Raw genomic sequence first — 13748 nt, forward strand, 5'->3', positions numbered from 1 at the left:
ATTTTCATATAGAATTAATTTGTGAATAATTATATTGCAGGTTACAATGTTGTAGTAAATATTCCCAAAGGAGCAACAAACATTGATATTCGGCAGCACAGCTACTCAGGGAAACCAGAAGATGACAACTACCTAGGTAAAAGCCTCCTGTGTATAACATTGATGAACAGATTTTATGCTCTTGCCAGAGCTCATCTCTAGGCGTGTATTATCAGAAGTCTGATAAAAGTCTTTAGAGCAAATATCTGATTACATTGTATCATCATTTGCATGAGTCTCTCTGTAGATACTAGTTTTCAGAAAAATGAGTGAGATGTTGTTAGATTTCTAATTCTTGAATACGTGTGTTCATTTGTCAGAGAATAGGAATTATAGCACATTGCATGACTTTGTCAATGTTAATTAAAACTCTACAAGTGAAATCAGGAATGCAGGAGTTTATGGTTTTAAATCTTGGAAGCATACACTTGGTTTATGAATGAAGCAGTCTGACCTTTAGCAAACTTACTAGTTTGGCTCCCATATCTCTTTTTCTATCATGTCTGAGTACAAAGATCACATTTATGGATTGCAAGTATGCAAGAGGAACAAAGAATTCATAAGCACATTGTACCAAGGATCTTGGTTGTTCTCTTTCATGGTACTTATGTTATATCTATAAAAGAATATGAGTGCATTTTTTCTGCTGTCTCTTTATTTCATTACTATCCTATTTAGCAAACCTCAGAGTTTTCCAAATGTTTTCCTTGCCCATTTGCCCTGTTGTTGCACATGCATCTTGCAGGACACAGAAGCAACTCTCACCCCCTGACATTAGCTACCATTTCAAATGTAGTAAAGCCTGATAGCATTCCTTTACTAAAAATTTTACTATATTTTTAAATTTCATTTTTAACTTGTTATTCATCTTTAGTAATGTAAATTGGTCATTAAATTATTATTATAAATTATTAATAATTTGTTTTTACTTTAAAATTTACATTAAAAAGCCACTACACTAAAAGAAGCTCTAGCAAATACAAGAACTTGGGCTGTAGAATAGGCCAGAAGTACAGATAATGATTGTTTCCTGCTACAATAGGAGAACCTAACCAAATTTAAAAGTTGACTGCGTGGCCAGTCAACCTTTCAGCAGAACAAATGTTATTGAAGTTGTGTCGTTATTACAGAGAAATCCATGACAACTGCTCAGGTGAAAGTTAACAATGGTTAGGATTGAATTCATGCATTAGAAACTGTTTGATATAACTTTAAAGTATTGCATATGGACTAAAATAAACCTAAGTGTTCATGAGAAGATTATAGTATTAAGAGTTTTCATTGGTAGAACCTTTTAATTAAATAGATGGTTTATTTCCAATATTTTGTTTTACTTTTAGCTTTATCTGATATTCATGGAAATTTTCTCTTGAATGGAAATTTTGTTGTGAGCATGTCAAAAAGAGAAATCAATTTACAAGGAGCTATTTTGGAGTACAGTGGTTCAAACCATACAATAGAACGAATTAACAGCACTGACAGAGTCGAAGAAGAGCTAACCTTGCAGGTGTGCATTTACTTTTTTCATGTTTAAAACTTTGCTACATGAACATTCTCTTCATAATTTCATGTTCAAATTCACTGAAAAACAGCTATCATTTTATCTCAATTAAGGTTTTGTGTGTAGGGAATTTATACAACCCTGATGTGCGTTATTCCTTCAATATCCCAATAGAAGACAGAAGCGATCTGTATACGTGGGATCCTTATGGACCCTGGCAAGACTGCAGCAGGATGTGCCAAGGTACTGTGAATTATTTTGTCTCCAGAACCAAAGACCTTATGGCATTTAGGAAGGGACTAGTCTTAAGTACTTGGGTTTTTCGTCTGTACTTGCAAGGAAGGAACTCAATGCTGTCAGTAAACTTTAGGTGTTCAAAGCCTTTAAGGGCAGGAATGGTTTCTGCTTTTGTTTTACTATTTTCAGCATTTATGTAGTGGAATTCTATATTGAAAACTGCGTTTGTATTCCTTTCTTTTGCCTATTTAGGAGTGGTTTATAAAAAACCACCAGTTGAATCAAGTCTAATGCATCATTAGAAAATGGTATTGTATTCCTACTAATATGTATTAGACTTCTGTTATGCTATTTCCAGATGGCCACTGATTTGTCTGTTTCATATATATTTATTTTTCTTCTTTGGTTATCTGCTGCATGGGGTAAAGCTATTTAAAGATACATTTTAAAATTTATCTGTTATTCTAGAGGCCATTCCAGTGTCAAAATACAACTACAATATGTATGAAATATATATATGAAGTGTATTTACACAGATTTTTGATAGATATTCCTATTAGCAGGTGCTAGAAATGCCTGTAGATTTGTGATGGTGGGTTTCTTCTGGTTTTGAGTCAGGCTGTAGACATATTTATGTGCTAGAGAAGCTCAGCATGTGTCAGCTGTGGTACTTCTCCCAGCACTCCAGATCTTTTAGGTATGCTGTAATCCAGTTTTCAGATTCCTTAAAGAAAAGGATCATAACCTCTAAGTTAACATGGTGGTTTGCAAATTTGACAATTAGAAAAGATGTGATGCATTTTGGAGTAGTTAGCCTGTTGAGTAAGCAGTCTGTTGCTCATTGCAGTTTTCTGGAAGTTGATATCCTTGTAAAACCATTGTAGTACACCTGGGAAATGGCTGACCGGAGCAAGGTTGTTCACACCTGGAATGTAGTCAGCAACACATTTGTGCAGAATCTCCTCTACACAATTAGTAGGTTTTGTAAAGAGGTAGTTCTTTAGTTCTTAAAGGATGAATGGGATCTATTAGTGTAAAAAGGCACTCTTATTTTAGTTCATTACTTGCTTTCTTTGATTCCTTTTCAAGGTATTCGAAGAAGAAGAAAGACATGCATACGTAAAAGTGATCATGTAGTAGTGTCTGATCAAAGATGTGAACTTATACCCGCTGTACCAGAAGTTTTTGAGGAGTGTAATACAGAGTGTGAATTAAGGTAAAAAGAGGTTCCTAACTGATGGAGCTGTTGTGGTCTTAACATGTTTTTGTTGATACGAGATTGAAACAAAGTAATACAGACTGCTTTATGCCCTGGCCCTCCTCTCTACCTCCCTCATCTCTCTTGTCTCTTTTTCCTTTCCTCGAATCTGTTCACATAATGGGTTTATGCATTATGATTCCACCTCTGAATCTATGTAGAATTAGTGTGCTTTTCTAATTTTTGTTGGTAAAGTAAAAAGTCTTTTGTTAGGATTATGAATATCTTATATATCCTGACTCAAAAACTTGTATTTCTGGGGCTGTATACGTTTTTCACCAGAACTGTAGCTACAACTGGATCTAATTTGAAAAAGGTTTGTGTTTTTGCACCTCAAGAAAACCCATGCTGAAGTGTTCAAAGGATGAACAGTTGGAATTATAGCTTATGTTTTTCAAAGTCACCTAGGAGATTAAGACAAAAGTTCCTTCAAATTTAAAAAGGTGTTTTTTTAAGCCTGTGAGTCAAATTATTTTATATTGATTTGAAAATTTGAAAATTCCAGTCATGAGATAGATTTTAGAGTTTTGTCTGTTCCCTAAAATTCATATCTGTATTTACATGGCAATTCAAAGTACATGCCCCAAATGCTTTATTCACTGTGGTCTTATTTTTTAAAACACAGTTAGCTTTCTATAACAGTTTGTTCTTACAGGTGGCACAGTGTTGGCAAAAGTGACTGCACATCAAAGTGTGGCCCAGGGTATCGGTCTATAGAGATCCGCTGCATGAAGTACTCTATTTCAAAAGGACTCAGTGCTCCAGTTGATGAAAAGTACTGTGCTGATCAGCAGAAACCACCACATAGAGAACCCTGCCATGGTGACTGTATGTTAACAAGTTGGCACTACACAGAATGGTCAGAGGTACAAATTCAGAACCTTATAATTGTACCATTGTAGTTCTGGTTAGTTCAAATAAAATTTTTATTTCTATAACGTTTTAGTTTAAGTAACTAAAATAGTTTTTGACAAGTGCAGCATTGTAGGAGTTGCTAAGCTAATACCAATTTTCGTATTTAAGCACCTTCATCATATTTTTGTAAGAAACTGTAGCTAAATTGTTTGCAGCTTGGTTTTGGAAGTCAGCAGAGAAGATCTGGTGGTTAAAGGTGTTGTATTTTATTTACAGTCTTAATAATTAAGTTCTGAGGGTATTTTGGAGAAAAGGAATAAGTACTTTAATCTTCACTAAAGAGTTTTGTCTTGGAACTACTAAGCAGAGTGCCAAATTTGTCTCATGTGAATGTATTAGCAGTCTGTGGATTAAATGTAAGACACATTTGTCAAGCACAATCAATAATGTCTTCACCTTTAAGACTGATTATGTATTGTGACCTGGTTTTATTGTGTTGTGTTTCCCGTTTCATAATATTGTCTGTACATCACAGTGTTCTAGGAGCTGTGAGAGAGGTGTCAGAACCAGAGAAGCTTTTTGTATGAACAATTTGGGTCGTCATCTTCCTGACAGAGAATGCCAGGGACTTTCAAGACTTGTAACACAGAACTGCAATGAATTCTTATGTCCAAGCTGGTCTGTTAGTGGGTGGAGTGAGGTAATAAAGTAAAACTGAAGACACTTTTTATCCTTCTCATTGATATTAAAAGAATCAGCTTTAAGTGTTGGGGTTTTTTGTTTTGGCTGTTTTGGGGCACATGATAATAAAAATTCTGCAGTCCTGGGATCTGGCTGGTACACATCCCAGATGTACAAATGAATGAGAACTTCTGAAAACCACACCAGAACTTATTTTACTCTGAAATTTTGTTACATTAAGATCACGAAGTGAAGCTACTTAGAGTAAATCTCTCTACAGTAATATGCCTACCTTCATTTTTTATAAAGCAATGAGAACCATCCAGCCAACTGAAGAACAGAATTCTATTTTATTATAGATTATATAGGTATGAAAAAATCATGGATAGTTTCAACTTTTTCCTTGTGAAAACTGTAATGTCTGCACTCATATTTTTAAACTTTAGAAACTTAATAGTGATTCCTTTGTATTAGCATTTGGGTTGATGTTTACAGGAAATTGAGAGTTCATAAAATAACTAGTTTTGTTTGACATGCATGGAACATTTTTGTTATTTATGTGATCTTTAAAATCCAACAGATTGCTAAAAGTGAAGCCAATGCAGATGCATGTCTTTGCAAACTGATAGGTGTAATAATTTTACAGTGTCCTGTGACATGTGGCAAAGGAACGAAGCGTCGTCAAGTATGGTGCCAACTTAATGATGAACAACTGAGAGATGATTTCTGTAATCCAAATGATAGACCAGAATCAATAACATCATGTGAACTTCATGAATGTGCATCTTGGCAAGTAGGGCCTTGGGGATCAGTGAGTACAGAAGGATTCCTGGCATCTTGTTTTCTAGTTCAGGCTGACTGATCACAAAACAATACCTTTTAAACACTTTAATTGTATCTTAAGCCATTACTTCAGTTGTATTCACGTATTTCTCTGCTCCTATTGGCCATCTAAGCTGTAATTTTGGAATACCCAAGTAAGTTAAATGCCTGAGTTATTGACCCTGAGCGTTAATATCAGAGATACTTTTACACATGAATATATTGCATCTCTAGAATAATGAAAATACAGATAGCAAACCGCTCAGATTTTCTCATGTTATTTTGTCACATTAGAGATAATCATGCTGATGGCTAATATAATGTCACATTCCTTTTAAGTAATCTTTTGATTCAGCAATAGCCAAAATATTGTTGTGTTATGGACACGGTTTAAGCAACATATAGTCTGCAATGAGGAAAGTTAACACCATCCCAGTAGTCATTCTAGAAGGAGTTTTAAAATAAAAAAAATAATTAAAAAAAAATTTTATTATAAATAGTTCATATATTTCAAGTGTGTGAAATTACTGACTTTAACAGTGTGCTGTGACATGTGGCCGTGGATACCAGATGCGTGCAGTCAAATGTGTTACTGGGACTTACGGAGTTATTTTGGATGATGACAGGGAATGTAATGCTGCTACTCGTCCTAGAGATAACCAAGTAAGTTGAAAAATGCTTTTCTGTTGGTTGTACTTTTTAGTTAAAAACATCTAAATATAAGTATTGTCTAGTGACTGAGGGAACTTGCAGGAAATGAGTTCTAAAATGAGGAAAAAATACTGAATCTGTCTGTTTTTTTTGTCCTGAATTTCAAATTTGGCCTAGTGAATTAAATAAAAGAGTAATTTGGAGATTGGAGTTTTCAATATCTGGTATATGATTGAAAGGGTCCAAAGGCTTTTGATTATTTGGCAAGGGGGAAGCTCCAACATGTAGAATATTATAAGGAGTCTGCCTGCCACAGTGCTTAATAAGAGCACCTGACTGGCTTGGAATTCTCTAAAATTCAGCTTGTATATGGTTTTTAAAAGAATGACATGCTTACTTGAAAAGACCTTCAGATGTTGGAATGCTACTAGTTCAAAAATGTCTAGTCATGAATTATGATTCGGTATGGTGTTAATATGGTTCTCATTTATGTCCGACTAAGCTGGTAACCATGTATCTCCTTGAGGGCATATTCTTCTTCTTGTCTCAAGGGGAAGAAATAAAAAAAAAGATTTTAAAATATAAAAGCCAAGTAATTGCTATAAATTTATTTCCACTTGCATGTGAAAACACTGGGTTTGAGTATGCGTTGTATTTTGAATTGAAGTACCTGTCTGGTTGTTGACTGAAACTGGACAATTTTGTGTTCTCCGTAGCTGTATGTATAAGGAATGGGACAGAACAGCCACTGTCTTCAGTCAGTTCTTCTGTACAGCATGTGGCTGTGAAACAGGAGATCGTAATGTCTATGCCTGTTGTCTCCAGCAAGCTGCCCAACACAGTTCTTTCTCAAAATGCAAATATTATTAGTTATTAATAATATAGTTTTAATATCAAATACATTTTCTTTGCATCTTGATTTGAAACAAAACAATTCAATAAAAATCCTTTGAATAACACCAGGGATAAATTAGAAGATGGTATTTACTTATTAATTAATGCTGGCTTATTGTAATAGCAGGATCTCTCTCTGCGGAAGCCATCTGCTTTGCATTTGGGTCTTCCAAAATGTTTATCTTAGAAGCTTTTTTTTTCTCACCCTCACAGGAATGTGAATTGCCCTCTTGCCCAGAAAATACGGAATTATGGACTACATCATCTCCTCTAGTTCATGTGGGGAAGGCGACCCAATGGAGATATGGATCGTGGACCCCAGTATGTAATGTAGTAGCATTCACATCTTACAGAGCGGTCCTCCATTCGTTTTCCCATTTTTCCATAAAGTTGTCATTCATGTATTTTTCAGACTGAAATCTGTTAGTGATAAATTTTAAAGGAATTCTGATATTCTTTGAAGAACCTGTTTCTTAAGGAGGAGCAAGATTCTCCCAGCAAATTCTGTATGCTTCAAATGTAGCCAGGGAAAATAAGGAGGGGAAAAAACCAGGGTTCTAGGAGCTGGGGTTTTGAGCAAAATAGTTTTCATATGATTGAGAGTGTGCAAGGAAGTATTTTTTAAGTAACTGATCATTATCTGAGTATTCTAAAATAAGATTTACATCTTTTCTGTGAATAGCAATATTAAACAGTTTGGGTCTTTACAGGTCTAGTTTTGCAGAATTTTTAAAATAAGGATTATGAAAAATGGTTTCTACACAAACTGTTTAATAGAAGAGTTTTTGATTTTGATAGTGATGAAAGTTAGTTTTGCTTGACAACGACGTAAAACCTTAAACCATCCACCAATATTTCAGTTTCCTTCCTGAATGCGTGGCTCTATCAGTGTGAGATGGAAATCTGGTTCTCGGTGTTTAATTCTAAAGTCAAGCTGATGCTAAGTTATGTTAGTATTTTAGATGCTTGCATGATCTTGTTTTGGTCTCCTAAAGTGCGATGAGCTTGGATTATTCTCTAACAGTGCTCTGCATCCTGTGGGAAGGGTGATCGTGCTCGCTATGTGAGTTGTAGAGATGCTCATGGAGGAATAGCAGATGAATCTCTCTGTGCTCATTTACCACGACCAGCTGAAATTTCAAGCTGCTTTAGCCCATGTGGAGAGTGGCAAGTTGGAAATTGGTCCCCTGTAAGTATTAATAGTAATTATTTTTTTTAATGTGTCTATTTAGGTTATTGGCCAAAAGTTCTGGTTAGAAACTGGGGCTTCATATTCTGTGCAAGTGTGATTGAAATTGCTTCCCTTGAAAAAAACAAAATACATGTTTCTTTTTGTCAGAAGTAAATATAAATTTCTTTGGCTATTAATTACCAATGTTCTGTCATAAACTTTGGGTTTATTTTTGCTCAGTGCACAGTTACGTGTGATAGTGGGATAGTAACAAGACAAGTTATCTGTGTCAACTATCATCAACAAATCGACGAGAATTACTGCGATCCTGAAAGCCGACCTTCCAAAGAACAAGAATGTAACATGCCGTCATGTCCACCAGTTTATCATCATATTCCAAAAACACATGACCATCCAAGCCATTTTCCAGAAATAGGTTACCTTCCAGTGCACCACCCACAAGGCGACATAAACCAGTGGAACCGTCCCTCAGTGGGAGGATATCAATGGAGAACTGGACCCTGGGGAGCAGTAAGAATTTATTTTTAATATATTTATTTGTTCTCTCACATGTGTGTTAACATTTCTAGAAATACCATAATAGTACAGATTTGGTCAAAAGAGAAGCATGTGTATTTAAAAATGTTTTTTAATTATTAAGAATTATATTTTTATATATATAATATATAAATTTATATATTTATATTTTAATTTTTATTATTTATTATTATTTATATTTTTATATTTATATATAATATATAAATTTATATAATTATTAAGAAAATAATTAGATTAAAAATGTAATATTTTTGTGATTTCAAAGTAATACTTCTATATAGTAGAAATTTTTATTTGCAGATTTCAGTTTTGCTAGTTAACATTAAAAATAATAATTTAAAATTGTTGTAATCAACATATTTGATACTTTTCTGATTAAGCAGTGGTGATACATATGTTTGCATGTTTTGGTAGTGCTCTAGTACTTGTGCAGGTGGATTTCACCATCGAGTGGTAGTATGTCAAGATGAGGAAGGAAGAAGTGCTAGTTATTGTGATGAAGCAACAAAACCTCCAGAGTCAAGACACTGTGATTCTGGACCGTGCCCACGATGGAACTATGGGAACTGGGGAGAAGTAAGATCATTTCACTTTCAAAGGGAAATATTATTTACTACATAAACTTAGACATAGTAACATAATTATTTGATTGTAAATGGAAATGAACTACATTTTGTTACTCACTTAAAAAGAATAATTTTCAATCTCATTACGTGAACTTTGTTCTTTGATCAAATTCAACTGTAGTGTAAATATGAATAGTGCAAATACACATCCAAAAGTTGTAAGTATTATGTGAGGCTCAGGATGTACAACATATAATTGAGTGTTGCAGTAGCGTCTTGAATTTTGAGAGATAGAATTATTTTATATTATAAATAGATTAATTGTATGCAGAAAACCTGCAGTGAAATTGCTGGTCAAGTTAAAAAAGAGTGAAAGATGCTATAAAGAAATGCTATTACATCAAATTTCATGGATACTGCCTAGAGTAACTGCAAATAGTAGTATCTACTGGGTTATACTTACAAATCAGAAGTATGAAAATATGATCATGCATCTAAAAGATGACTCTGAAATACAGTGAAAAGATATAAACCATTAGAACATGCTCACTTTTGATCAAATTGCTTTTAATATCTCATTAGAAACTAGAATCTAAGTATTGCATACTTAGTCTGTAGATGTTAGACTATGAGAAAGTGTGCCCAGTGTCTGAGTTTACTGTTTTCTGACAAGAAAATTTTGGTTTACGACCAATTTCCGTCTTTTCCTCCTATCAAAGACAAATAGTATATATGCACATTTATCCTCACAAACTTCACTTTGGGATACGAGATTGTCTGTAACTGAAGCATTTTGTAGAAAGTCACTTGATAAGCTATTAAAATGTAGTTTGGTAAACATTTTGGTGAGAGAATTGTTTTTTCATTGTACGAGATTAGACTGTAAATCCTTATTCTCAAATTGAATGCCCAGGGAATGTGAAATAGACTTAGTAAATAATGACATGTACTGATATTGCTATATCTTTTTGATTTAATAGTATGTGATGCCTCTCTTAACAAAGACCTTGCATATAAAATTCTGTATTTCAGTGTACTCAAACTTGTGGAGATGGAATAAAGACAAGACTGGTGATTTGTCAGCTTCCTACTGGCCAAATGTTGGGTGATCAAAACTGTGAAATTCTAGACAAGCCACCTAATATGGCACAATGTAATGTGCATTCTTGCCCTGGTGATGTTTCATGGCATCGGGGACCATGGAAATCGGTACGATAGCATTCACTAATATTTTTCACTTTCTTGTTCTTTCTGTCACTCTATTTCCCCAGACCTTTAAAAACTTATTATTTTATTTGGTAACAGTGAAATAATAATGCATGTGGAATATAGTCTGTGTAGTTTTATTGTTCCTGCAGTCATTGAATTAAATGGGAAACAGCCATTTACTTCAGTGGGAACAGTTTCATGCTCTGTAAAACATCATAGGGAATATTTTGAAAATTACCAGAAATCATCATAGCCGAAAGCAACACCTAATAATTTGTTCTATTTTGAAGGGTTATGATTTGATCTGTGTTTAAATTTTAAAGTATATGCTGTTATTTATGATGTAGTGTTATCTACATATTTATGTTTGTAAAAAAAATCTTTTTGTGCATAACTTTTTCTAATAGCATATTTAAGTATAAAATAACTCACACCTGTATATCACACTGTCATCAAACATCTTGCTCCGTATTGTACATTTGTGTATAAAAGTTTATATTTGTGATTTTAAAACAGTGACTAAAGCTGTCTATGTATAATTATGTATGTAACTATAATATGTTATTGTCTACATGTCACTGTCTATTAATGTGCAAAAATGCCTGCAGTAATCACTATTAATCATTCAAATTGCCACTAGCAGTTTATTAACATATTAAGCAATCATAGCAAGCTCTACATTATAGAGTACATTATATTTCCCCAAGCTCTGAATTTGACAATATTTATTATTGTGCTTAATTCTAAGGAGAATAATGGCAATCAAAGGAGGTTGGATCCAGTCCTGATTCCATCAAAATCAGTTAAAAGCCTGTCATTAACAGCTCTGGGAGATGGGCTAGGGCAACAGTTCTATTTGATTTGTTTTTATTAATGGTAAAATTGCATATTTTGGTTGTTTGAATTAACATGGAAGCATTTTTTAAAATATTGTCCAATTTCAGTTTAAAATACTTTGTGCTTTTAAAAATATTATAAAATTTGTTGCAAATAGGCTAAAATGAAAGCTTGAATTAATAATTTACCACAGTTATCTCTTTCTTCCACTGTGCAAAACAGTTTTGTGTTTGTGTTTAACCAGAGAATCTTATTTAGCTATTAGGCAAATAATTAGTAGTGACTTGCTTAATCTTAATTAGTGTACTTCAGGTACTAAGACATAGGGCGTTCAGCACACAGTTGCCTTTGAACTCAATGTTTTCCTTTTAGATTGAAAATTATTCACAGCCTGTTCATCCCCATAGTTTGTCCTGCATTAATAGTTACCTGTAAGCTATTGTAATGTATTGTAAACCTGGCTTAATTTTGCAAAGATTTTCATGTTGGTTTATATCTCAGTTGACAAAAAAAGCCATTTTAATCCTTCAAACTTAAGTTTAGAATGGAAACTTGTAATCAGAGAGAGTTTGTGGCCTCTCTTTTATATATTATTGCAAGCTCTGGTTATTCAGTAATAGTTTTACTTTCATCACACTGTCACATGGTGTTGTGCAGAAACAAATGTAGCAGATTCAGGAAATAAAAGCAGGCTCACATACTCAATATGCTATCACTTTTTTGTAATTTAGCTAGTTTGAACGCTGTCATCACACAAACTTCAATTAATTTTTGTTGCTGTTTGGGCAATGCAAAGTTTCTTCATTGATGACAACTATTATGAAAGAATAGTAGGAAGCTTAGTCACAGAAACTGTTGCACCCTAGCACAGTCAGCTTTGTTTAGCCTTCATCTATGACGTGTTCACTAGTGATGTAATAGTTCATCAATAGATCATGGCTTTGCCTATCTTATGCCTTTCTAATGTATAATAGGTTCCAGTATAGGGGACTGTTAATGACTGGACACTGTCTGGAGGCTGGAGACATCAAGCATGTCCTATCTGCACTTACTCCCTTCTCTGTAAAGACATCAAGAACCAGAAAAAACACTATTTCTATTTTTGATAAGTATTCAGTAATATTTATGTATTTGGACAGCAGTGCACTACACTTTTATACCTACTAGTGAGATTCCATTGTGTAAGTAGAAACTGAAATAGGAAGCTTCCAATATGGTATGTAATTTGCCATAATAGATTCTGCCATCTTTTACTTCTGTTCATGCGTGGTACAAGTGTGATAGGTGGAGAGGGAGAATAGAAGGAAGGGAATTTCTGAGCAATCGCTTTACCTATAACAACTCCTTAGCCTCCTAAATATTGGCCCTGCCTGGCCCATTCAGTTCAGAAATGGCTAACAAAATTGCTTAAAAACCATTTTCCTTATTCTTAGGTAGCTTTGTATAAACCATGTCTGAACTAAAAGATTCACTCACGAACTATTCTGGCTTTTACATAGTCAGAGAGTCTCCTCTTAGATTTTAGATTCCAATGGAAATACATTCAGGGAAAAGTCAAATTACCTAAGACTGATTCAGAATCCTGAGTCAAGGACCTGACAAACCATAGAGAAGGACCTAGTTTATCAGTTGTCAGCGTCTTTTATGCTCTCTTCCATATTGGGGCATTCTAATTTCTTCTGCTAGCTATCACTATGTATTTGAGGACAGAAGACTTCTAGCAATATGCCTTGTAAGTACTTTTCTTTCAGGTTTTGATTCATTTCACAGAACATAATTAAAATAAAACATGTCTTGTAAATGCATGATAGGGCAGTTGCAAGAAAGGCTCTGTTTATGATTTGAAGCCAGAAGTCTGGTTGATGCTTTCTGCAGTTTAGCAGTTATGGGCTGTTACACTTTATAGTGTCTGATTTCAAGATTTCATTGCCTAATTGATATGTATCTAAGTACACTATCTCTTCTTTAATATATCAAAACTATGATACAGACATATATATTTTTATATATACATACTAATGATATATTTCTAAGTTAAATAATAGTTGAGGTAAATATAGCTGTTTATTTTAATGGAATTGCACCACCAGTAAATTTGGCCCATATATCTTGAATATTTTTCTTTTAGACTGCTCCAGTTTCATTAGTGAAGGGATTGAGGCAATGATCCAAAACTTCATGAAAGAATGAATAAATTACAAGCTAAGAAGTATGGAAACCATATGCCACATTGTATAATGTCAAGAAAAATTCCATAGCATTCTGACAGCTGGCTAAGAATACTTTGTTCTAATATAGACTTTTTCTGTATCCCTTATTTCTACAGTGCATTATTACTGGGGGGTTGTGTTTAGTCCATGCAAAAAGACCAAAAAATTGGTTTTCATCAGAGAGGTTCAGGTTTTCTGACCCTAATGGTAAAAAGTTGTTTTTCACTTAAAACGTTAAAAGAGAGAGTATTGCAAATTC

General features: G+C 34.0%; 1 protein-coding gene across 1 annotated transcript in view; it reads left to right on the forward strand.

Moving 5' to 3' along the window:
• ADAMTS20 (ADAM metallopeptidase with thrombospondin type 1 motif 20) overlaps nt 1-13748 on the forward strand; it is a gene marked incomplete at both ends in the record, with an annotated part of 88581 nt that overhangs the window by 47944 nt on the left and 26889 nt on the right. Inside the window, 13 exons of the mRNA XM_080623836.1 lie at nt 41-136; nt 1380-1546; nt 1654-1783; nt 2867-2993; nt 3691-3901; nt 4426-4590; nt 5218-5382; nt 5934-6056; nt 7152-7259; nt 7963-8127; nt 8350-8640; nt 9082-9243; nt 10266-10442. Coding sequence (XP_080479962.1) covers nt 41-136; nt 1380-1546; nt 1654-1783; nt 2867-2993; nt 3691-3901; nt 4426-4590; nt 5218-5382; nt 5934-6056; nt 7152-7259; nt 7963-8127; nt 8350-8640; nt 9082-9243; nt 10266-10442 — 2087 coding nt within the window. The remainder of the gene's footprint in view (nt 1-40; nt 137-1379; nt 1547-1653; nt 1784-2866; nt 2994-3690; nt 3902-4425; nt 4591-5217; nt 5383-5933; nt 6057-7151; nt 7260-7962; nt 8128-8349; nt 8641-9081; nt 9244-10265; nt 10443-13748) is intronic.

The sequence above is a fragment of the Psittacula echo genome, assembly GCF_963264785.1.
Source record: "Psittacula echo genome assembly, chromosome: 1".
Taxonomy (NCBI): Eukaryota; Metazoa; Chordata; class Aves; order Psittaciformes; family Psittacidae; genus Psittacula; species Psittacula echo.